This window comes from Mirounga angustirostris, unplaced genomic scaffold (assembly GCF_029215605.1).
Source record: "Mirounga angustirostris isolate CCGP_5_RB_7025 unplaced genomic scaffold, mMirAng1.0.hap1 SCAF_5, whole genome shotgun sequence".
Lineage (NCBI taxonomy): Eukaryota > Metazoa > Chordata > Mammalia > Carnivora > Phocidae > Mirounga > Mirounga angustirostris.
The window spans coordinates 16,746,678-16,773,615 of NW_026991713.1; the positions used below are offsets into that span (position 1 = coordinate 16,746,678).

General features: G+C 43.1%; 1 protein-coding gene across 1 annotated transcript in view; it reads right to left on the bottom strand.

The window, feature by feature from the left end:
- CUNH12orf75 (chromosome unknown C12orf75 homolog) overlaps window positions 1–19,707 on the bottom strand; it is a 32,030-nt gene extending 12,323 nt beyond the window's left edge. The window contains exon 1 of the mRNA XM_064590238.1: window positions 19,364–19,707. Coding sequence (XP_064446308.1) covers window positions 19,364–19,707 — 344 coding nt within the window. The remainder of the gene's footprint in view (window positions 1–19,363) is intronic.
- Between the last annotated feature and the right edge of the window lie 7,231 nt (window positions 19,708–26,938).

Sequence of the window (26,938 nt, forward strand, 5' to 3'; positions counted from 1 at the left end):
AGGTTCTTGGCCATGGCACCACCACCAACGTTTGCAGAGACAAGTGTTACTGAGGGTGGACCACAAGTCAACAGATTTCCCCCACTTTGGAGATGGGTGAAAAGATAAATCCTCAGTTGATAGTTTAAAATGACACACCCTTGCAGAGCAGTAGACTCTTTGGTGGTATCTATCTCACCAAAATTGACCCAACCCATGGCCCTCTCACAGGCATGTCAGAAAAAGAAGAAGAAAAAAAGCAAAAAACCAACCGACCAATGGCAACCACCGCAACTAAGCTTAACTTCAGGTTTCACAACTGCTTTCTTCGAGCTCAGCATTTCCATCAAATACTTCCAGCCTACTTCCTGTGAACTCCCTAGCACCGACATGGTGCTCTTGCAAGCCTTCTCAGATGGAATGTCTACGCTGATCCAGAATCTCTAGGTAACTGCACGCCCATCTGCTTCACACCAGCTGTGTAGACCTTTCCTAAATGAACCAGAGAGACTGAATTCCTCTCTAAACATAAATAAGCGCTGACTTCTTTAAAGTCAAGATTCCAGAAACGGAGCTGCCTCCAAACCAGCTATGTGTCTGTGGTTGCTCTTTGGGGCAGGCTGGCTCCCTTCTGCCTATCCTTCTTGCATGAATACAGTTGTGAATGCCTGTTTAAAACCAAATACCCAAAGAGAACACTTCAACCTTTTAGGTTATTCTACCGTGATTTTCATCTTATCAGTAACCATCACTTTAATGAAGAGAAACCTTATTTAGAGTTACTCTATAAAATATAAGCCACTGCTTTTTCTTCCTCAGTAATACCTGGTAGTCAAAATATTTTTGTCACTGTATTTGCTTGGTAAAATAATGGAACCATGGCACTGATACATTATGTGCACTTTCAAGAACAAATACAGATGATAAATATTAGCCAGCAGCCGGCCACTCCAATTAGCATCTCCTGTTTCAGCCTGGCTACAGCTTGCCTTAAAACTCACAAAGTTCTCATTTCCCTGGCCTTTCAGAATGAACACAGTTTTGTGGCAAAGAAATGATTTATTTTTTACTTATTTATCAAAAAAAACATTCTAAATATTAGTGATAATCTAAGAAGTAGAAAAGCGGCGTGCAGTCTTTTCTTTTTCCATATTTGCAGTATCACTAAAGAGGCCAAACTTATTTTGATTTGCAAACAATAAAATTTAATATGGAAACCTCTGGAGACCACGTGCGTAGCTCTAATTATTTTTAGATGCCATTCACAATAATATTTTGGAATAGGCTTATTAATTCATAATGTTTATTTCCTGGACACTACAGCTCTCCGGATAAAGTATAATCATTTAATTTTCTTTATAATATGTTCTTATGATGGCTTCTGCTTTTTTAGGGTGATTTCAAGCAATTCTACCACTTAATTACATATGATTTTGGACAGGATTAATATTTTATCATTGACTATTTTGGACTCTATGTAATCTCATTCATTTCTTCAAAATTCCAAAATTCCTTTGGACAGTTATCTTTAAATCTCTCTCCTTGTATGAGCCCCTTGGCCAATATGGGTGCCTTTCTTTCTTCCAGAACGTATTAGTGGAAAATACGAATAACATTAACTCTTTGTCTGGAGGCAATGGATCAAGAGTCAATTTGCAATTTCCCTACCCTCCTTCTGCTCTCCTTCTAAGAAGCACACAGTGCTCAGGATTATTTTGGCATTGGCTGTAGAAGCATCATTTTGCTAAAGACAGGAATGTTCTCTCCACCTCCTTACCTTAAGAAAATTTGCTTTTCTTCATGGTATCACTTTGCTCAAAATATCCCAGTGTCTCCAAACAGAAGATGAAGCCAGCAGGCTCCCAACCTCCCCACAGAGCGCTTTCAAATGGGACCGATTTCACCTTCACTCAAACCCTCTCCTCTGGGCATTGGAACCCTGCGACTGCAGCCCCAAACACCCTAAAGATTTTTGGCCCTGACCCAAAGGTTTTCTTCTGAACCATCATTACCTTGGATCACTTTAAATTCCGTGAAAATCACCCAATTAAGCTTTGCTTCACATTTTGCTGACTTACTCTATTCCAACAACTTGTATCGCTACGCTAATAACTCACTCCCATGACTGCTCTGAGGAGCTTATTAGTTCCTGGAACTACTTCACCTCTGACATTTTACAGTAGACAATCTCACTCCCTAGAAGGGGGGGGAATCATCCTTCCGCTCTTCCCCTCCCCGCATCCATCCTAAGAAGCCTCCAGTCCAGCCACCCTCCCCCTCTCTCCATTCCTCAGCCTCGTAGGGCTCCCCGTCTCTAGCATGTGCCTTGCAGCCAGCATTTTGGCAACACTTGCTGGTCACCACCCATCTCTCTCTGTCCCGGGATGAATGCACCCATCTGTTTTCTCTCTTTCTGTTCCTACTGCACTGGCCCTACCTAAGGAGAATCTGACCATGTACTGATAGACCAACAATGGGACTGTGTATTTCTTAACTTCAGCTATGCACTGGTTCTTCTACTGTCCTATTCATGACAGAGCCTCTGCCAAGTCTTTTCAATGACACTTAAAACATCTAATAATCCTAGCTACTATTTATGGGCAGCAGGAAAGCATAATGCCAAGTATTATCCCAGGATACTAAATATACTGTACTAATAATTATCAAAACCCTTGGGCAGTTACTTAACCTCTCTGTGCCCCATAGCCTCGCTTGTAAAATGAAACAGCATTACTATCTCCATCAGATTGTCGTGGGTACAGAATGAGATAACGCATAATCACTATATGGCATGCGGTCCTCAAAAAAGGGGAGCTCTAGTAACAGAATGATGATGATAAGGATGAAGATGGTTGCCCTGTACACTTATTATTATCCCAATTTTATGGCCAAGATTACTGAGGACACAATATCACACAGCTGGTAAATGGTGGTAGGAAGTTCAAATGCAGGTCTCCCTGCTTCCAAAACACATGCTTTTTCAATGCTATTTCCACAGCATCCTCCTCAACCTCCCTGCTACTTCAGGAGGAGGAGTAAGCCCATCAGATACCCTCAGATTTGTAAGGAGCACTAAAGAGGGCTCAGCTGACAGGTGCATGGGCATGAGAAATCCATAAAGGATTCCAAGGACACTCAAGATGAAAGACTCATAATTTCATTTTATGTAAAAGGCGGTGCTTCAATGTGTTTTGTTCATTCATTCTGAGATATTCTTCTCTATAGTCACTACCTTCCATAACAATAGAACTGCTTTGTAAGAAAGGAATCTTTATGAAATGTCACCATACAAGTTTTAAGTGAAAGACATATTTGATTTACCTTGTTTAAACTGAGTGGCTATGATCTTTTATTTTCAACAGCAAACATTAAATTCGTGTCAACTAATTTCATACTGTTCTTACCAAAACATGTTTGTAATAGTCCCATAAATATTGCTTAAAATTTAAATAAAGAAATTCTTTTAATAACATGAAAATTGACCTACTGCAGAACATACTTTGTTGCTGCCTGCCCAGTTTTAAGTGCCTTCCATTTGGGTAACAGCATCCGGATTTGTCTTTAGCCACTCTCCCAAACTTTGACCACCTGGTCAGGTGGAGCTAATGGTGCTGGTTGGCTCCAGTGGTGGGCATGTGACCCAGGCCTGGCCAATGAGAAACCCACGTTCCCCTGGCTCATTGGTTGATTCAGAGGGAGGCACATGACCTCATGTTGTGGCAGGGAGAGCCCTAGCCCCAGGACTTTTGATCACACTACTGGGAAAGAAAAGCTCTTTTTCCACAGGAGTTATTAAGCTGCTAAGAGATGACCATCTCCATTACCACTTGGGGAAAGCTTCCTAAAAATGGAGCTCAAAACAAGAAAGCAGAAATGAGTTTCTTCCGTCATTTGATCACCTGGATCCAGCTGTGCCTGGGGCCAAACCCCTGGAGCTTTTCCATTACACATGCCAATAAATTCCTTTTTGTTTGTTTGTTTAGGCCAGTTTAAGCTGGACTTCTGCCATTTCCAACCAAAAATATCCCAAAGCAACCTATTTGTGCCAAATAGCTAAGATAATTCACTGAAATAAAATGGTTGATTTTTCCAGGTTTGTGAAAGCAGCCAAATGTCGTCACACTGAATTCATGTCTATTTTGTTTTGCATGTTACAGAACTGTGATTTAATTTTGAAGAGACAGAGGAAGAGAGAATAAGAAAGACTCACTTGCTGATATGCATGAGTCTGTGTTGTGGTGATTCAATTTCTATACAAGCATACCTCAGAGATAATGCAGGCTAGGTTCCAAACAACAGCCATAAAAGGAATAAAGCGAGTCACATGAATTTTTTGGTTTTTCAGTGCATATAAAAATTATGTTTTTATAACTACACTATACTATAGTTTATTAAGTGTGCAATAACATTATGTCTACAAAAACAATGTATATACCTTAATTAAAAAATACATTATTGCTAAAAAAATGCAAACAATCATCTGAACTTTCAGCAAGTCATGATCACTGATCACAGATCACCATAACAAACCTAACAATGAAAAAGTCTGAAATATTATGAGATTACCCAAATATGACACAGACAGGAAGTGAGCAAACGCTGTTGGAAAAATGGCTCCAACATAAAAAATAAAATAAATAAAATTAAAAAAAAAAAAAAGAAAGAAAAATGGCTCCAACAGACTTGCCTGACGCAGGGCGGACACAGAACTTCAATCTTTAAAAAATGCATTATCCGCAGAGCGCAATAAAACGGGGTGCAATAAAACAGGGGGTGTGCCTGTGAATCTTCACCCCTACTTCCCTCCTCATCTCAAGTTTCTAAGGTTAACCTCCTAAGTTGTTGAGCCTTCCCACCTGTTCTGGGATTCACTTCCATCACAGATCCCCCTCCTCAAAGATGACCCCCTCCCCAAGCCACCCCCAGCACGTCTCACTCCACTGATTCCTACCCCGGAGTCCACAGGTGTGTGTGTAAGACTGATGAATCACAGACCTCTACCCCTGAAACAAGTAATACATTATATGTTAATAAAATAAATAAATAAATAAATAAATAAACAAACAGAAAAAGCAAAACAAACTTCCATACACAAGATCATCCATGCACCCAACGGTGCAGAAACAGAAGAAATGAAGAAACGGAAGAAAAGCATGTAAAATGTTAATGGTGGCTGTCTCTGGTGGTAGATAAGAGCTGATGTTTTCTTTCTTCAAAAAATATTTTTCAAATTTTCTAGGTATTCCTTTTTTTTTTTTTCTTTAAAGATTTTACTTATTTATTTGACAGAGAGAGATAGCGAGAGCAGGAACACAAGCAGGGGGAGTGGGAGAGCGAGAAGCAGGCTTCCTGCCGAGCAGGGAGCCCAATGCGGGACTCGATCCCAGGACCCGGGAATCATGACCTGAGCCGAAGGCAGACACCTAACGACTGAGCCACCCAGGTGCCCCCTAGGTATTCCTTTTCTAACAGAAATATATTTTTTTAAATGCTTCCTCTTTTTTTTTTTTTAACTTTTTAAAAAGTTTCTACGTAAATTCCAGTTAGTTAGCATACGGTGTAATATGAGTTTCAGGTGCACAATACAGTGATTCAGCACTTCTGCCCATCTCCATCTTTAACCTGCTAACACCCTTCCCTCCCTTACTAGCAAACATTGTAAGAAGAGAGGCCACATACCACCTCCCCGCTCCTTGCCCACTTCCACTTTCACCCAATTACTACTCACATCCCTCGATGGAAACTACAGTCCCCCAGGTGCCCAGTGGTTTTTCTTCCCCCATTAGCCCGGCTGACCTCTTTGGATTAACGGCCATCCCTTCCCTCAGCTCAGATTTGAAATCGCAGCATGATCCTTAGATTTTCCTCTCCTTTCCTTCCCCATTCTGTCATTCAACAAATCTTGATCATATTCCAAGCATACTTTGAACTCATCGGCTCTTCTCTCTCCCATTGCTACTGTCCGCGGTCTGCCCCTCTGGTGGCCTCACGGCCTTCCCTCCCTGTGCCTCCACCCTTCCCCCACCTCACATACCACGCTGCTTTGGGACTTAGCACCCTAAAGCGCAAATATAATCGTCGCCTCCCCCCCACCTTAAAATTCCTAATGGTTCTTGAATGCGTGCAATATCGAGTGGAATTACTGGTCTGGCACCAAAGGCCCTTCACAAGCCAGCTCCAGCCCCTTGGCCTCATCCTTCATCTCTGCAGAGCACGCGCCATGGACTCCAGAACAAACCAACAGGCTCCCTGCAGGAGAGTTGAGGTTCTCTTACACCCATGAGCCTCTTGTCATGCTCTTTCCTCTGCTCTGGGCTGCCATTCTTCCCTTCTCTGCACGAACTCTTATTCATCCATCAAGACCCAAACCGGCATTAAATTCTGACTATGTCAATAAATGGCACTTGTCACACTGTATTTTGGTCCCCAGTAGACACTAACCTACTTAAGGGCAGAAGTGTCATTTTATCTGTTATTGTATCCTGGCTTCTTGCCTGTAGAAAATTGGCAAATAAACAGGAAAGAGGAGAGAGAGAGTAAAAATCACAAACCTTCCCTAGAGAATGGATTTTTTGTTATATTAAGAGAGTAACTACAGTATTTCTCTCTCCTAAAAATAACCATAATTCCCACTCCCCACAAAAGACTTATGTTGCCTGTATAATATGGTGGCTGCCCTATTTGAAATTCTGTACTTCTTAGCACCCATTATGTGATTTTGGCCACTTCTTTTGGTTTCGAATCAGTCTCTCTAGATTAGAAAAGAAATTTTTAGATCTTCATAATAAAAAGTTTAAATTGTCTTAATTTCTTAGCACCTTGTTCACTCATAATCAAGATTTATAAATCTATACCTTCTACCTAAAAAAGGAACATGTTTGAATATACTTTTGTGCAAGGAAAAATAATACTATAATATTCTTTTAACTTTTCTTGTTTACTACATTTATTTCTAAAAGGGTCAAGTATTAAATAAAATTATATCTTCCTAGGACATACAATGAGGTATATATAGTCACAGAAAATTTAAATCCAGAGAATTCAGGATTTCAAAAAGTAATTAAGTGGCATCTCCCATCGTGGAATAGTTAATTTTGTTGACAATGGCATCACGAAATTTTATTAGAAATGTCCATGCCTCTAAAAGAAAGAAGTCAAGACATCAATCTCTCCTTGAATAGAAATGATGGGATTCCTCAGCAACTGTTCATTAAACACCACGTTCAAAACACGATACTGTAACTATGGGAGACCTTCAGATGAGTAAGATATTTCACTTCCCTCACTGCCCAAGAGGGACAAGAAGATAAATAACTACAATATAAGCCCCATATGATGTGTCATAAGAACGGTCCAAAATGCTCGAAAAGTTCAGAAGAAAAAGACATTCTATCCAATTGAGAGATCCAAGAAATTCTTCTTGCAAAGAACAAGACAGAAGCCCTGAAGAATAGCTAAGATTTTTTTACAAACAGAATTGAGAAAAAGGCCATTCCAGGCACAGGAAATAGCAGAAACTGAGGCAGAACATGGGAGGTCAGTTTGGGCCCTGTGAGAGGTCTCAGTGCAGCATGTCAGCTCACTTCTCATCCTCGGCCTTGCTCACTCCCACTGCAGTGCTTCCTTCCACCTCATGCAGAGTCCGTCAGAGAAAAGCTAAAAACATAAATGGCCTTCCTGTTCCCAAAGGATTCTGGGCTCGGTCCAGCAGGCAATGGAGAATAATTACAAGTTTTTGAGCAGAGGTCCTACAAGGGCAGGGGAGTGCTTGAGGAAATTAATCTGGCAATAATGTATAGAAATGGAAAGGAGAGACCCAGATACTGCAATGAAAGAAATAGGGTAAGGATGCTGAACTGGTTATTGCTACATGTTTTGGTAATAAACTCAAACAGTGCAACCAGGAGTTTGAAACAATGTATATTGCTTCTTGGGTACCTAAAGTCCCATAGAAAATATATATTTAACTCCTGAAAAACCTTATAATCCCATTCTCATCTTCTCTAATTCCTCTTTATTATAATAATAATAATAAATCTGACTCTATTTTTGATGTTTGACCACTGACAGCTTTCAAGTCCAACCACTCCCCCTTCTGCCTCACATCAGTGCAAGCTGATTAGAAAGCTGGGGAATGCCTTCCTTTGTGCTGGTGGGGAAGATAAAACTATGCAAACCTCTCCCATGCACAGAAGCCCTCGACCAGCCTCACTCCCAACTGCAATAAAAACCAAAGCCACTCCCGCCTCCCCTTCCTTCACTTTTATGTGAGTAAGAAATCTTCGTGCCCTCCTTGGTGTGTGTGTGTGTGTGTGTGTGTGTGTGTGTGACCATCAGTCCTAACATCCAAACCGACTGTGGGTGGGTGGGGCAGGGGTCCATCCACTCTCCACGGAGTAACCACAAACACTCTTAAATAGTGAACTACTGCAATGTCCCTACTGTTCTAGATGAGGTGTGGAAAGATGCAGAGAAGGGGCATGATGGAAATACTGGAAGGGCTCCTGAGCTCCAGAAACATCTCCTTGGGGGATACCTGCCCCTTGATTAAATGTCCTGTGGTTTGACTAGGTTGAATGGTCATATACATTCACTCAAATATCCAATCATCAACTTTAAAACAATTCAATGTGTGTTTGGTACATGCTTGCCCCAGCCTCTCCCCACTGACTCACCCTAACACATAGTCACAGGAGCTACGTGCTTAATTAATTCTCCCATACCTACTTGCTTTCAATTAGAAAAAAATCTCAGCACAAGTTGGGAAGGAAGCACAATTAAACATTTCCCTCTCTTAAAGTTCTGAGTTACAGTGCTAGGGCAACTGAAAGGCAGAATAAATAATAACAGAATAAGTAATAACACAATGATATTCTTCAAATAGCAGTTTAGTTATAAACTAGATGCTAATCTTGATTTTTGCATAATATAGCATGTATTCCCATATCTTTTCAGGCATACCTACATCTATCGAAAGGGCACAATCATGAAAAACAGCATCTTCCTCAAAAAGAGTTTAGAAAATCATAATATTAACTACTTACACATCTTTAGCTGCTCCTGCAGGGCCTAGGGGGGAAAAAAAGGTTTTGCATTATTGTGCTAGAATTAAGACAAAAATGTGAAGCCCAATACCCATCTAAAATAAAGTTCTAGAAAAGACAAGTTGAAAACATGCCTTTTAAAAAGATCATTTCAAAAGGAAGAAAGAAAAAAGAGTAGGAAAACCATTACATTCAAATCTTATGTTTTGAATTTATTTTGCCATTTTTAACAATTCCTATAAATTATAAGGTGTCGGTTCTGGAAGGGATTTTACAGATCACCTAATCCAATCCCTTCATTTTACAGATAAACTGACAGAGTCGGGAAGTATTTTCATTTCTAAGTCACACGCCTTCTAAGCTGGTGTCCACATGGCCTTGTTCTAAGTCACACAATGCACTAGCCACAAAGCGAAGTGACGTAACAAGACAGAGGGAGGTGATATCCTCAATTAGAAGTCTCAAGGATACCAGCCTAGCTCCAAAGGGAGTTACATGCATTTCTAACTCTGCTCCTATTTGCTACTGAGCCCCTCCCCTTGTCCCTGCTTCCCACCCACATGCCAAAAACAACCCGTCTCTTTCAGACCCCATTCCTATCATTCATCACAGATTCTCTGCCACACATGTTTGGTCCCATTTCCACACTTCCTCCTCCCACTATCCTCATCTGAGCAACACAGACCTTGGTTCCATCTTTAGTAGGTACATAGCATTAATTGTCTTTTAACCTCTTAAAACCTCACTTCCCTCACTTGTGTCAAATGAGGATAATAAGAGTACCTTTTTCAAAAGTCAATGTGCAACAGAGAGAATAAATGAAATGACCACTGCTAAGAGAGTTATTGAAAATGGAGCTGGGAGGACACTAAGGAGGCGGGGCTCATGCACATCTTCTGCCCCAAATTCTCAGAATTCTTTTTGCTGAACTCAGCTAAAAGCCAAGGCATCTATTTATGTCATAACGGACATAAACGGACTTTCTCTCTAACATGAGTGCTAGCAACCAATCACACAGTTTAATGTAACTGTACTTAAACCAGGGCCAAACACCTTTTCTTCAAAACAAGTTATGTAAGTCTTCTCTTTCTTCTTAAAAAACTCTAACCTCCTTTGTCTCTCCAGAGCACGTTTTCAACTTCGTTTGAATCCCGTCTCCTGGATTGCAATCCCTAAGACCCCAAATAAACGCCCATATGTAATTTTGCAGCTTGCAGTTTTGTCTTTTGTTATTTGACGTTACTGTGAAGATTTGTTTTTTTAAAGATGCATGTCAACACTTAGCACGAAGTCTGGTACATAAAAACAGCTCACTAAGTTGTTATTATTAGCAGTAAATTTAATTAGAAATTAATATCTCAATTTCCATATCTACGAAATGGGAATTAAAATAACCTCTACCCAAGTCACGGAAATGTGAAAAGAAAGAAAGATGTGCTACACAGTAAGCAAATAAGCCTGCAGGAAAGGTTATTGCCCAAACTGCAAGAACTGTACCCTGGTGATATTAATTTAAGATCCGTTAATCTGCAAATTCAAAACAGAGGATAAAGATAATAAACACTATGCCTCAAACAAATTCTTGTAAGGCTCTGGCCAAACCTTAACTTTGTAACAAACCTCATTCCTTTCTTTATGAAAGATTAACATTTCTATGTCACAACTATCATTAAAATTATATAAATAAAAACTGCTTTGGGGCGCCTAGGTGGCACCACCAGTTGAGTGTCCGACTCTTGGTTTCAGCTCAGGTCGTGATCTTGGGGTCCTGGGATCCAGCCCCACATCGGGCTCTGTGCTCAGCATAGAGTCTACTTGAGATTCTCTCTCTCCCTCTCCCTCTGCCCCTCCTGCTCATGCTCTCTCTCTCTCTCTCTCTAAAATAAATAAATAAATAAATGCATGCTTTGGAATCTGAGATCATAAAACAAAACAAAACAAAAATCCTAAAATTGAAAAAAAAATTCTTAACATAAGAACAAAGGAGCACTTTGATAGGAAAAGATAAGCAAAGGATTAGTAACACAAAAAACCTGTGCAGATGAATATTTTATTTCAGAGTCAAAACAAGCATGAAAATCTGGAAGAAAGTCTAGAAAGAAAGTAATATCCTGATTTTCATATTTTCATGTTCATGGGAAAAGTACGGAGAACGTTCCGGGGTTTTGTCGTGGACAGGGGATGGGAGAGCCAGAGGGATCACAAACTCTGATTCTGCAAAGTCTTACAGAGAGAAGAAAGCAGAGATCATAATGAGGACAGTGAGTCCTCAGCAGAGAGATGAAGGGCCATCAAATACAATCCACAGCAAGAGCAGAGGGGACAGAAGCCATCCCACTTCATCTCAGGGGGGGCCCAGGGTGGCAGGGAAAGAACAGCAGGGAACAGGAAGGCAAAGACCCACACAGAGTCCTTGCTCAGATCATTCATCCAAAGGTCACGAAATCAGTGCTTCGGTTTCTAATACTGGGCAGGTAAAGGCAGCTGAGAAGACAAAGCACAAAAACGTGCGTGGAACTAGTTTCAAAACAGCAACATGTTGTCTAATGAATACTGATTTTAATCAGCCACCAGGAACCCTCCATCCATTTCACCTGATTGCTCCGGGCTCCAGGCACCCTCAAAGCTGCTTCCCTGCTGGGATCACCACCTAGCATCCCAGTGGGCCCTGGGCAGATGCCTGGTGTTACCTTCCAAAAGGAAATCAGCACACCATTTCTTCTGTTCTCAAATGTCCCTCCTTTAAAGGGTACCGTCTATTTAATACGCACAATGGGGGTGGGCAAAGACGTCAGAAACTACATGCAGTATACGCGTGACTGTAATATGGGCTCCGTTTTTTTGTTTTTTTTAAAAGGGAAGAAAATGTGCATCTTAGAAGCAAGGGAGCATGATATTAATGATCAGCTTATAACGAGGACAGGTAGAACATGACTCCCGAACATAAAACTTCTCAGAGTGGGGGAAAAAAAAATGTGTAATTGTTAGAAACCCTTGGAAAACTATCAGAATACGTAGGTATATAAAAGGTAGAATATCTCTTTGTTCTGCAAAAGTATAAAATCATAAAATTAATAAACAGAAGAAAAATTATTATTACCCTCACTACAACCTTGTAATCACACTTCACCTATATATTGATTGTAATTAACCAGATGGAGATCTCTACTCTTAGAGAATTTATGCAAAAAAACACTTTATCTAGAACAATTCAGATAGTGGCAAAATCCCATTTGCTTTAAGTTGTGTTTATGGTTGTGTGACTTACCCTTTGCTAAACAAATATTTATAATGGTATCTAATTCTTTCTAGGCCCCTGGGATAGAGCATTGATTCCTGTTAGCACCACTCCATTCCTGCCAAAATGACTTTTTACTGTTTAAACATAGCCTTGATGTATTAACATAATGGCTTAGAAGAAGCAGAGATGGGGGTAATGTAACAACGCTTCTTGTAGAATGAAAGCACCACAAAGTACATAAGACTAAAGATTTGATGATTATATAAAGAATGATAATTTTAAGTATCTTCCTAAAAAAGAAAAAGGGGGGAAGGTTTGCTCTCAGAAAAGTATTATATGCAGTTTCAGTGACAAAAAAAGTAATTATAAATGGTTAGAGGTCTGTAAGGAAGAACATTTCCTTCTGAAAAGTAGGAAACAATTAAACATTGTTGGTTGTTCAAAACATCACTTCACCATGACCGTGTATACCTTTTACTTTACGCACTTCAAAAGATTTTAATATTTTGTTCGAGTCTCAAAGTCAAAAGTCTCCGTCACTTAAAAATACATAGCAAACCCAATTTATCCATGGGGCGCCTGGGTGGCTCAGTCGTTAAGCGTCTGCCTTCGGCTCAGGTCATGGTCCCAGGGTCCTGGGATCGAGCCCTACATCGGGCTCCCTGCTCTGCGGGAGGCCTGCTTCTCCCTCTCCCACTCCCTCTGCTTGTGTTCCCTCTCTCGCTGTGTCTCTCTCTGTCAAATAAATAAATAAAATCTTTTAAAAAAAAGAGAGAACTGTATAAACATAACTGCAGAAAAATAAACAAAATTCTCTTTAATTCTGACAGCTCGTGATGTCTTCTCTGACCCATAATAGTTCCAAAACTACATCATAGTCTCAGTTTGGCCAAAAGAAGTAGAAAAACAGCTCTCAGTTCATCCAAAGCAATGTTATTTTTCAAGAAGCCAATAAAAGAACTAGATTCATAAGTCATTTTTTTCAATAAAGGAGAAAAAAAATCAGGTCAATATGTCCTAGAAATATAAAATTCTGTTCATGAATATGGAAGCTCTTGCAGAAAATCTCTTCATTTGCAGGTTGTCCTTGTTGAGCATCTACACTTTAGGGAGCTAAAAATTAATAAAGGCAGCCACATAAGGACAGACATAGATAAGGCAGTGACACCTGGCTACTGTATTATAATTTAAGCCATGTCTACACTGAGCGGTAAGTGGCTTGTGGCTGAACTGACTACCTCACTGAGGTCACCTTCACGACCCCTGCACGTGGCCGTGAGGTCAGTTTCAGGGAGCTGGGACGCATGAACGTCCCGATTCCGTCACATAGGTGATAAGTGCCTGGACAGAGGTATTTCCATCTCCCATCATTCACTGTCACTTCCAACATGGAACCTCCAAGAGTGTACTGGTCACCTACCTCTTCGAAGCTGCCTTCCCTTTAGAGGCAGCAGAACCTTCCAGTTACCCAGGCATTAGTTTGGGTTCATGTTTATTTCTCCCTCCCATTCAGCCCATCCTCAGCCTGGCTCTCCCAGGGGTCTCTGGCATCAACGCCTCCAGACCCTTCTCACTGCCCTGACCCCAGACAGCCACTGCTGTATGCCCACTCTTTCCTTCTACACCAGTTACAAAAGTCTGTCCCTATATTCATAATAAATAGCATAGTGAGTACTCACAATGTACGAGGCACTGTTCTAAGCACTTTACTAACATTAACTCATTTCATGTTGCAGTCGGTTCTATTCTTACTCCTCCATTTTACAGTTGAGAAAACCAAGGTACAGTTTAAGCAAGTTAGCCCAAGGTCATGCAGCTGATAAATGACAAAAGCTGGATTCGAATTTGGGTCTTTCGACACCAGAGCCCACCCTCAACTCCGAGGCTTGGCTTTCCTGCTTGTCTGTCCTCCTCACCCTCCATTCTACCCACTCTTCCTCTCCAACACCCTATAACACACGTGAACTACTAAAGCCAGTCAGGCCAGACTTACTGCCCTGAAATGCATGGAGCCGATTTCTGTCCCTATGATTTCATACAGCACTAAGAATGCCCTCCCTTCCATTATCTGCTTATCCAAACATGACCTATTCTTCAGAACCAAATCAAGTGCCACTTCTTCCAAGCAGGCTGCCCTGACTGCCTGAGGTTTTATTTTATTCTCTCAATTGCTGTATCAAGCACACAATTTAGGACGTCATTTTGCATCTTCTTTGTTTCCCCAGTATGTTCGTTCATTCAACAATAACAACAAAAAAACTTCTTTGGGAGCCAAAAATTCCATTGAAAGTTTGGATCCTAGTCTAGAGGCTGAGGGTACAGCTGAACAAGATGCAGGAGGCTTTCATGAGGCCTACATTTGCAGGAAGGGAACAGAAGAGGCGGTGTATAAATAAACAAAATATCAGCTCTCCAGCAAAGAGAGTTTCAAACAGAGAGAAAACAACAAGAGTCAGTTCAGCATGTTCAGGGAACTGAAAGAGGGATGGTGGGGCTGGGGTCTGGGGGTGGCGGCAGGGAAATAGCAGGAGACATAAGTGACTTCTTGGATGCTATCAACAAAATTTTATATTATGTCCCCGATATGGCCTGGGCTCATGCTAAGCACAGCAGCAACATCTCAGTCCTACCAAACCATTTAAAGATGTAAATTAAGGCTGGACCACAGAGCTACATCAAGAGAAGAGAATGCAATTATCTAGCCAATTGAGGACGAAGAGAAAACTAATCTAAATAATTGGACCCAAAAGGATTGTATTAACTCCCTGGGTACACTGACAAAATAGGATAAATATTAAACTCCTCCTCTTCAGACTATTGTTATATAAATAGCAGAAGAACCATTACAGAAACATTCTGACAATAAACTGCCACGGAGTTATGATCAGACAGTTGCCAGTTACAAATCTCTGATAGAAAAACAACAACTAAAAAATTCAGTCAGCTATCATGAGCAGAATACATCTGAAATAAGTCCTCTGCAGCAAAGAATTTCTACAGCCTTAGCCTGTATTGACACAGGCTATTGTAAATATTTGGAACCATCCAAACATTTTAAGGGATTTTCTGGTTTACCTGAAAAGAGATTGCCTGGCTTACATTACAGACTTGCTTACCCATCTATATGTATAAGTGTATAAAAGGGAATGGCCGACCTGTTCAGATCATTAGCTCAACCGCAGGGCTGCTCATTTCTCTGCCTAGTTAAAAACCATGTTCAAGGAAAAACGAGGGGACAGAGAATCTGCTGAGAGAGAGAGGTGGGGCTGGAGAGCAGAGAGAAACAGATCAAGAGCTCCCTGCCTAATAGAAAATGCAACACTTTTAAAATGGATTATTTAATCCAGATGTTTCTCTATAGTTTAGGGGCTAGACTCTATGCAGGACAAATACAGTAAATCTTCACTGAATGGAAAATAGAAGAAGTCCTCCTAATACAGTTCTAGGTTGGGGAAATCAAATTCCTATGTTGAGAGAGTGACCTTACTAAAACATGAAAATGGAGAAAGCTCTCGTGCAAATGAAATTGTTCTCATGACCCCATCTGGACTGACAGCTCAACTCCTCCCCGAAGCCACCTGTGATTAAACTATATTATTCAACATCTCCTGGGCACTTGGATGTTCACATGTATTCTATCATACTTTGCCTTGCTATTGTTCTCCAATGGTTAATCTTCCTACCTAGACTATCAGCTTCTCAAGAGCATGAAAGTTTGATTTCGTTCAACCACCCACTGCTGGATGCCCAAGCCTTGCCTTATAAGTTCCTAGTGAAGTGCAGTGCTCTGCATGGAGAGGTGGACTGGGTGCAAGCTTACAGTTAGAAATCTTTAGGAGAAATCTAACTGGAATTATTTAGAGCCTGAGTGATCTAGAGGCTGATTTCTATGGCTGTTTGATCATTTTACTGCACATCAGTTTTTCTACCTCTTGGACATACAGAATCCAATTTACTCAAGCACACTACTAAATATCAGTTTGTCATATTAACCAATTTCTCTAGACAAAAGCCAAGAAAGGCAGTTGTTCAGATAGCTCAGGGAGAGGGCAATTATCTCGTTTTACCTCATTACTTACAGAGTAAAACAGGGCTTATAATGGAGATTTCAGGTTTAAGGGTATTATTATAATGTGCTAATGCACCCTTTGGAAGTAGATTTGCCATGTTCTTCTAGAAAAATGATCAGTGAAAGCCATTTCACCTTCGACATGGTAATATTCCACTATTCTATAATAATTACAGTTTACACAGTGTTTTCACTCTGTAACTCAGAAATGTGAAATGAAATGCCCATAGCAACGCAACCAGCATAAAGCCGAAGTCAAGCTTGAGCCTCACTCTCCAGGCTCCAAGTTCAGCACCCTTCCCACCTTCTCTCTGTACTTTGTTATTTATGTATCTGTGGCTGGCTGGATGGGTGGACTGGTTGATTGCTGAAAAGCTTAAGTATAACTATTGAATTGTATGATCCTGGGACATTTCAGGAGTTGGGCATTGTAAAGTACCTGGAGGACAGAAACAACATCTATTTTTTTTTAAGATTTTGTGTTTATTTATGGTGGGGGGGAGGAGGGGGAGGAGCAGAGGGAGAGGGATAAGCAGACCCCACACTGAGGGCAATGGAGCCCAATGCGGGGCTCAATCCCAGGACCCTGAGATCATGACCTGAGCCGAAACCAAAAGTCACTCAGTGACGAACTGAGTCATCTGGGGGGGCACCCCCGGGACATCTACTTAATGCATTTATTTCATGCCACTTGGGTTCGGGACCACAAGTTCGCAACTTGGTCAATAGCATATTTGATGCTGATGTCAAAGTTCACAACGAAAAAATATTCAAATACCTTTGCCCTGTGGTTTATTTTTCTTCATCTTACTATTTCCTTTCTGAAACTAAAGTCCTACCACCAGCTGACAGAAAAATTTCAAAACAACAATGACCAAATCCCAAAGCTAGCCAGCTGGACTCTAGCAAGGACATGTTTGGGGAATGACTTCTCAAAGACTAGGGCAGATCCATCAAAGAGGTGATTCAATAAGTCCCTACTCATCATGTTCCCTCCTTAATGTTTTACAGTCTGCACTCTCTATCTGGTGCTTCCCTGAACAAAAAGCAATTTTTAGCAAAGTGCAAGCTAGAGGAGACAACAACATGCTCTGCCGTGAACTGTCCTTCATAAACAAAACAGGCTGCTCAACAAGAAGGCGTGCACTTGGAGTGGTTTTTTCAATATAACTATACCTCCTTTTACGTAGCAAGGGATGTGCACCTCAGCAAAAAAAAAAAAAAAAAAAAAAAAAAAAAAGGTCAACTAAATATCTGTAAGGAGAATCAGATTTTCCCATTTTCTGACATTACCATTTCCAAATTACCTTATCATCACTCTGTTTTAGCAACAGTGCCCCTCCCGCCTATCCCTAAATCTGACAGGCATTTCATCAATAAATAAAAATGTTAATGAAGTAACCTAGCTCCATTTGAAAGGAAATGTTACAAATCCTTACTATGATTTTTTTTTAATGTGGATAACTGTTCTTAGCCTTTTTAAAGAGAGGGTGCCCATGCAGTGGATTGCATAGGACCCCAGTGCCTGTTAGATTGAGAGACACAACGCCTGGTGCAGGATGTGGCCTGGATACTGTTCCAAGTTTCCATGCAGAGCTTTCTGGCCATTCTCAGAATCTCGTTTGCCCTTGTTGGCATAAGACGCCAACTAGGATAACTAACCTGTCTCACGGTTATATGAACGGAAAAGATTTGTTCTCTGGTGGCTCCCTGCATATCCCAAGGAGGAGAATTTCATTTAAGATGGTAAAGATTATCTTTCAGAGATCAACTTTACAGTGAATCATTACCTGGGTTCATTCACAGCTCTAGGACTACAATCCCACATATTTTAGTGTCTTCTCGGGGAAAACAGAATATTCCATGTGTAGTTACAGACAAAGAGGAAAAACAAACTTGGCCAATTCACAGAGCAGATTTCTACATCTGATCCCACGAAGTAAACGTCAAAATAAACTTTAAAATAAATAAACGAAAAAGGCTTGAATCTCAAGCGCCATCTTCCACAGATGTCTGGGTTAAGAGAAGAGAAGGCCCAAGGTCACGAAGTTATTGAGAGGGCATCCACCCCAGTCTGCTAGGAAATACTGCAGCATCGGACAGCTGTTTCCGTCTGCAGGTGGGGATGGGAGTTCTTTATCCAAAAGGATCCTAAAAGAGGCCAGCAGATATTACTCAAAACAGATCCAGATTCTTAAATCGGGAGACACGAGCTGGGTTAAAAGAGAAGATTGAGTTTGGTAATAAGTCACTTGACACAAAGCCTGGCTGACTGGGGGAATCTAGAAGATCTCGCCTGCCAATCAACAAAATGAAGTGGTATAAAAGAAGTTTTAATATATTTTTCTAATGAAAAATATATGAACAGATCACTGCTAATATTAAAGCTCTGTCACACTTAATCTAAAGCATCCTTAATACTGCAGCTTCTCAGAGAAATCCTACGAGCAACCCAGCCGCTCTCAGGTATCAGGACAGACTCCGATGAATTTTCAGAGCCCGGCTCGCAGTTTTTCCCAACCCCACTCACACCACCACCACCACCACCACCACCACCACCAAAAAAAGTCCTGAATTGCTCTGCCGCACTTTCCCGTTGCAGCTTCAGGGTTCCGACGGGCTGGCGGCGGGTCTGCGGGGCGAGCGTGGGGGGTGAGGGAGCGGATGCTGGCCACCGCCAGGAATCCTCACCCCCCGGAGGGCACCGGGCTACCCGCTGCAGGGGAGCCCCGCCGCGCGTCCTCCGCGCGCACCCTCCGCAGGATCGCCCTGCAGGCTCCCCTCGTCCGGGCGTGACCGCCCCCGCTCGGGGGAAATGCCCCGCTTCGGGTCCCTCCAAAAAGTGGGCGGCCTGGCCCACCCGCCCCCGCCCCGTCCCGAAAACGGGGACGCGGAGAGGGGGTTGCGCGCCCTCCCTCCCGCGGGTCCCCGCCGCGCCCCGCCGCCTCTCCCCTGGCCTCTCCCGCAGCGGCCGCCCGCCCGGCAGACCTCCCCGCCGCCCCCGAGTCCCCGGCCCGCGCCCCCGCTCACCTCGGCCGGCGCCCGCGCTGGTGGCGGTGGAGTTCCCGCAGCCCATCGCGCCGCTGGCCGGGGAGGCAGCGCTCGGGAGCTGGCGGCCGCCGGTCCTGGGGGCGGAGACGGAGGCGGAGGGCGGCGCGCCCCGGACCGGAGGCCGGCGGGGGGCGCGCGGGGCCTCCCCTCCCGCCGCCGAGGGGTGCGGGCCAGGGCGCTGCTGGCCGGCGCGGGCCGGGCCGGAAGCCGCCCGGCACCCCTCGCCCTAGCCGCGGTCGGGGTCCCCGCCGGACCCACCCGTCACCTCGGCAACCGCGGCGACGCCCAATCCCCGGCCTCCTTCGGGCTCTCCGGCCGGGCATTGGTCGTCGTGAAGAGGGGGCGGGAGTTTAAAGTGGGTTTGGGGGCGAGGGCGAGGCTGGGGGCGTGGCCGGCGCGGGCAGCGGGGCGAGGCAGCAGGGCCGAGGATGCTCACCTACCCACCTCCACGCCCTCTTTGCCTTTTCTTCCCCACTTCCCTTCCCTGCTTCAGGATGTGGGCAGGAGGGGAAGCGGCAGAAACACCTATTTTGCATACAGTGGGCGCCCAATAAATGTTATTGAATGATGATATTCAGGTCTGAAGTCAACACCGAAATCCCATTTCTTCTTTAACAGAGAGCTAATGGAGCTCTGTTCCCCAACACACTTTGACTAGGAAAGAGCATGAAGTCTTCCCTAGGCCGGTCATATCAGCCTACTCCACTTTCATTGCATTTGCTGCAATTCTGATAGCCTGCAGGGCCTTCACTCACTTAATGACAGAACTGTGAATTCACTTGGCACCTTTCAACCCAATATTTGGGCAAGTGTTACTGGAGTCAGACTGAGTCACAATCCCTGCTCTGCCCCTTAATAATTGTGTGACCTCAGCAAAGTTACTTAACCCGTCAGTGTATCAGTTGTTTTACCTGTGAGATGGCGGGAATAACTGAAGCACATGTAAACACCTAACACAGTGCCCGATCCCAAATAAATGCCAGCTATTCTTGTTCTTAAGTCCTATTAGAATTGAATAATTATTCCCTGAAGGTAAAGACTGATTTATCATAGCATCCTCCTGGCTCATAGTACAGACTCGGTAAGTGTTTTGTGAGATGAATTCAAGCCAGGAATTAAATCTCCATTTTAAATCCATTTAATATTTATAGAGAGCCTAGCCTGTGCCAAGTCCTTTGTTAAAATTAAGTTCCAGTGATACAAACATGTAAGGAGCCAGTCTAACCAGGCAGACAGCTTATAAACAAATTAATTACAATATAGCAGGGATGTTAACAAAGGAATACAGGGTGCCACAGGAGCCCAGAGGATGCTGGGATCCTGGTTAAAAGACTTTTCTAAAACAAAACAATCGTATTTAGAGAAAACCTTGAGCTAGAACCGAGGCCCTGATGGACTGTTGAGCATGACCTTCGAGGCAATGGAGAGCATGGGGTAATTTTCTCATTCAGGATACACCATCCCTCCTTTGAAAATTAGATATACCTGGGTGTGTTGTGAGATGGGAATTAATTCTTGGGCAAATAAGGGTGTTTCTGAGTTGTCTGACTTCTAGAAGCCCTGCTTCTCTACCTTGGCCTCCACCATCTTGGTTCAGTGGCTCCCTCCTTACAAATCCAGACTTAGGCGGGGGAGAGTAAAAGGGGAGGACTATCAAGTAACCAAAGGAAATACTCTTGCTTACTTCTGTGCTGATGCTGGACTCCAGTCCTAGGACACTTGGACGAAAGAGAAAAACAAAGCCTGACATCCAGTCAGTGGCCTGACACAGCGAGGCCTTTGGGTTCTTCTGTTAAACACAGTTACACAGAACACCAATCTCAGGGCCACTCTAACTCTGAGGAAGTGAGACCAAAAATAAGACCACTCAGTAATCTTGTCTGAGTATGACAAGAACAGGGTCACTGGCAAACCACAAACACAGCATCACTCAATCCTGGCTAACATGAATAATCTGCTACTTTTTTACCAGTTACAGTTTTGGCCCCAACCCAGACTTCCTGCCTCATAGATGAAATTTATTAAGAATATCCCACCATAGAACTGTCCCTCCTTCCTGACAATACCCAATCCAGAAAAAAAGAAGCCCTGCTTTCTTAAACCCCAACCATAACCACCTAACTTGAACCCAAATCCTATAGAATCTTTTCTAACATCCCATTACTGAGATACCTCATGGTTCCTTGTGGTGTGCATTCTCTTTCACTGCAAAAGCAATAAGCCCAAATTGCCCAGCTACCAGCATGTTCCTGGTGGTCTTTGGTGGGAGGACATTGACCCTTGTAAATGATATGTACTCTGCCTTATAAGGTTATAGAGTGTGTTATCTATTCATTCTTTCAACAAACACCATTGAGTGTTTGCTTTGTGCTAACCACTTTTCTAAATGCTTGAGATGGGGCAGCGAGCAAGGTACAGAGGAAAAATCTAGTGGGAGGAGACAGATCAAAATCAAACAAAAGATCACTTTAGATACTATAAGTGTGATGGAAACAAAATAAAGCGGGGCACTGAAATAGGGGTAGAGGGAGAGGTGCTGTTCTAGGTAGGATCATCAAGGAAGACCTCTCTAAAGAATGGATATTTTAGCTGAGGTGTGATTGATGAGAAGAAATCAAACATGTGAAGGCCAAGCAAAGAGCATCCCAGGCAGAGGAAATGGCAAGTGCAAGAGCCCTGAGGTAGGAACATGTACCTTGCTCGCTGCCCCATCTCAAGCAGAAAAAAAGGCCAGGATGGCAGGACTAGAGCAAAGATGGAGGAGGGTAGTTGGGGAGATAAGCCAGATACACTGGGTACGATGGGCTTTGTGAGGAGTTAAAATTTTATTCAAAGGGCAATGCAAAGTCATTTGATGAGACAATGTATGCAAAGTTCCTAATAAACTTCCTAGTAAGTGCCTTATAAATATCAGTCCTCTCCCTGATGTGAAGTGAAAGAAGTCTAGCATCTCCTTTTTCCTTTTTAGGAATTTATTTTATTTTTATAAACAACAGTTAATTGCATTTGGGTGTTTTCAAAAACAATGAGTCAAAAGAAAATCATTAATGCGTGTCTCATTTCCTGACTGGTCAGTTTTGGCTTCTTTCTCTATGCCAGTTAAATCACACCACTGAGCTGTTGTTTTCATTCTTCAAACAAGAACTGATGTGGTGGTGTGAGGGAGAGAGAAGATATTCATGACTGAAATTGATCTGGCAAGGAAAAGAAAGCAAGACACAGGAGAACATGGAGCTAAATAAGTCTCAGCTTTCATGGTTTTTCTTCCATAAAGGGTTCCCCACGAAAGGTTTGGCAGCCTGAGTTTTATTTTTGTTTTTCTCCTTTTCCCTGTTGACATGCTGCAAGATGGCTGCCTCAGCTCTGGGTAGCTCATCCACACACAACAGAACTCAGCAACAAAAGGGGGATGTTTTTTCCCCCCCACTTCGGGTCCCTTTTTTAAAGCTGAGAGGCACTGGGAACACTTCCTCTCCCATTTCTTTGGCCAGGATTTGGATCATACGACTTTTCCTGATCCAACCACTGGGAAGGTAAAAAAAAGTAGTAATTGGCTCTGGTAAGTTACAATTTACCCCTGAGTCATGACAGGGAGTGCAGGGTAGACACCTGAACAAAACTGGGGCTCTGCCCTGGGAGGAAAGGGGGAGTAATTAATAGCTGTTTAACCAGATATTCATAGTCATAGTACATACATGCCCCTTTGTACTCTCTCTTCTGGATGAGTTCTCTTCTGGATTAGGCTTCGTACCCCCTTGGAGATGGGCACAGACCTATGACTGGCTTTGACCAGTGAAATGTGAACAAAAGTGACATATGACTCAGAGGCTCTGTGAGTTCCCATCTGCTGAGAGTTAGGAGATAGGTGTACAAGAGATTTGTTATGGGTACTGCCTGAAGGATCCAGGGGAGCGGGATCAGGAGTAGGCAGGGAAAGCCTTCAGGCTGCCTTGCAGGTCTGACACCCATCAGACAAGTAAGAAGAGGGATATATAAAGAGGAGTGGGTAGGAAGAAGCTCGGACTATAATGCCGCTCTGAAAAAGTCTTGGCCAAGGCCAAAGAGAACTTCAAATGCGGACTGCTTGTGGGGTAGCCCCTTGTTGGGCAGAGATGGCCAGGCCCTAGTAACGTGGCTGGGCTGTGAGCTGCCCAGAGAGAGCTTGGCCTCAGCTGGAACACAGCAGCAGACCCAAAGTGCCCACAGCTGGGGGCTGTCAACCAACTCCACTCCTCAGAGCAGGTTCTCTCAAAGGGAGATCTGAGGTGGGCATCACCAAGCCCTCCACACAAGAAACAGCTCTTGACTGAAAGTTCTAGATTCTCCAGTTTCCAGGACCCTGGAAGCACATGTGGAAGAGTTGCAACTTCCATCAGCCTGGATCCCTAAGTCGCACCAGACCTAAAGCATGGGGAAAAAAGAAACTTTTGTTGGGTTAAGCCACTGAGATGTTGTTGTGTTTAAGCCACTGAGATGTGTTGTCATAACATACCATAACATATAAAAGCAGAGCACAGCGTTTCATAATGGATCATAACACAGAGCTGTGTCTGCAGTGACAGACATTTTTAATGTTAATTTAATTTCAAATGCCATAAAATTGACCACAGTATTTACTCGTGGTGATTTTTATCTCTTTTTTATCTGTGGTTGTGCCCCCTTCTGCCTTCCTATAGTGTTTATTTGCACGTTTTCTTTCTTGATTAGCTCTGCTATAGAGTTGTCCGTTTTATTGGAGTTTTGGAATCCATTTTTAATTTTTTTGACCATCTCTTTTTATTTTGTGTTCTATTTATTTTCAGCCCTTATCTTTATGATTTTCTTCTAATTTCTTTGAGATTACTCTCTTACTTGTATACTTTCTTAAACACCAAACTCCTTTAAGTCTTTTTTCTTCCTTCCTTTCTTTCTTTCTTCCTTCCTTCCTACCTTCCTTCTTTCCTTCCTTTCTTTTCTTCTCAATACAGTTTAGGTTGCATCCAAAATTTTGATATTTCATTAATTTCACTGTTGTTCAGATATAAATTCTTTGTAACTTCTGTTACTTATTAATCCATAAATCATTGAGAACTTTTTGTTACCAAATGAATTTCTTTTTTAAATGCATCCATATTTTTACTATTGATGTTGATTGCTCTTGGAGAGAGTTACCCTGAAATGCTCTGCAATGTATGGGGACTTCCCCTGCCATTCTCCATGTATAACATTTGAACATGTTTCAACACCTTTTTTTCTGGCATGTGCTATTATTCAACCTACAAATGACGTTTTTTAACAGACACCGTTGAATACGTATAAGTCGTATGTCTCTGATTAAACTGTTAGCTCCTTGAGGACAGGGATGGTGTCCTACACTCTGCTTTGTTACTGCACTAGGGGAGCAAGTAAATGTCTTTGTGTGAGTATAAACAGAGAAAAGTAAGAGACAGAATCATAAAAACATTTTTTAGCTCAACAACCATTATTAATCCCAGGGCTGGTTTTTCAAGACAATTTGCATCATCTTTCAGAAAACAATAATTATGAATGTTTTGAGCTCTTCCCATGAGTCAGGCACAATGCTGACTCCTTTGATGAATTATCTCATTTAATCCTCATAAAACCTCCAGGGCGTCACTCCCTTCAGCTGAGAGAGAAGTGGGGAGCTCTGCTTCCCATCGTGACTAAAACAGCAGGAGATCTCCCCAAAACTTGAGAGAGGGTTCACTTCCTGAGTTCTTTAAAGGCAGTTATCCACCCTAACATGTTTAACATTTGATTTAAGGACACCAAAACCAATGCTTTCATTCGAGAGTGAGGAAACAGAGCAGAGAGCTAGCTCCCCATTCCATTATTTGTTATCAGAGTTAGAACTTAAACCCAGAGCTTTTCATTTCCTGTTCCACTCTCTCGATGATACCGTTCTGCCTCTTTCATCCTGAAAGACAGACTGAGCCAATGGCATCTCCCTGACTCTCATCCTCCCTTGCAGGTACTCCTCCTCCTTTGGGAGAAGGAAAGATTGAGGAAGGCCAACCTTTGGGTCTCAAATAACCATCCGATTTGGGAGGTGGCTTTGCCTCTGAAATCTAGAGAGTTGGCTGAGAAGCCCAGAGTTGCTGGCTGGGGAGGCAGTGCTGGAAGGTACTTAGCAGGGTGCGCCCATCCTGGGTGGGAGAGAAGGATGATCACATCTCTCCCCTGGGCATGGCCACAGACTTGTCTCCCTGGAGATGAAGCTTGGCCTCAGTGGATGCCACACCTCTCCTTTTCCATCCTGCAGCTTCCAGGGCTTTCTGACCTTTCTGGTGCCCTGGCTCCCTCCCTTTCCCCTTTACATCAGCCAGAGTAGCCCCAAGCTTCCAACAGGAACTTTACTAGGAACCTTAAAGACAAAAGTACCCTTTCCAGCACAGGGAAGGGTAAATTTACACAAACTCTCCTAACTAGATTGGAATTTCAGATACCCAAAAATACATCTTCCCAGGCAATGGGGCCATTTCTTTCCCGCTCCGCCTCGGATGCCACCTCTGCTTGGCAGGAGTAGTCGAATCAGGAGTTCCTGTTCTCTTGCACAGTCCTAAAGCAGCAGAGGGGCATGGGCACATGGAGACGGCTTCCATGCTCCCCTAATTGCCCATCGGCCCTCTCAGTCTTTGGGGGTACGGTGGCAAATGCAAAACCAGAAACATTGGCTCATGCAATCAAAAGTACATAAGCAAGGACAACTTAGCCGTGCTTCGACAAGATACTGAAAGCCAGTGGGACTCAGCTTCGCACCATCTCTCAGTGTGACCTCATTCTCAGGTCCCATTTGGCGGCCCTGGTAGCATCAGACTCTTCACATCACAGTGGCAAGACAGCTGTAGCAGCTCTTCCTGTGTGCTTGGGTTCAAGGCCAAAGAGAAAGCCCCCTAGTCACGCTGACTGAGCCAGCTTTCCATCCCCTGTTCCTCCATGAACCAGTCATTGAGGACAAAAGGGTTCGACAGTTTGATTGGCAAGCCTACACCACCCCCATCTCTCTGTCCAGACTGCCGGGCTAAGAGTGAGGAAACGGGAAGCCAGACCTTAGCCAGGCATCAAGGCCGGCTTCTCTTCCCTCTCCATTCCTTGCACTAGAGTCCTTTTCAGAATGTAATTCTGATCAAGTCAACCCTTCCCATCTTCCTTAGAATCTTCAAGAGCTTCCCACTACTCTCACAATAAACACAAAAAATCCTAAAGCTGGCCTACAGGGCCTCGCCTGCTCTGACCTCTATCCACTTCTGCTTTTGTTCTCCATCCATTCTTTGTTTTCTTGTTCTCCTCCTGTCCCTGCCACCACTGGGTCTTTGCACTAGCTCCTCTCACTGCCTGGAACGGTCTCTATCCTCTTTGCCTAATTAATTCTTCTTGGCTTTCAAGCTTTACTCAAGTATTACTTCGTCAGAGAAGCCTGCCTCGCCTCCCTGACAAGGTTAAATGTCCCTATTACAGAGCCTCTAGGTCCTCCGAACAGCTGTGACAGTTGCAGTCTTAGGTTTCTACGTGATTCTTGGCTTAACATCTGTCTCTTTCACTAGAATTTGTTCA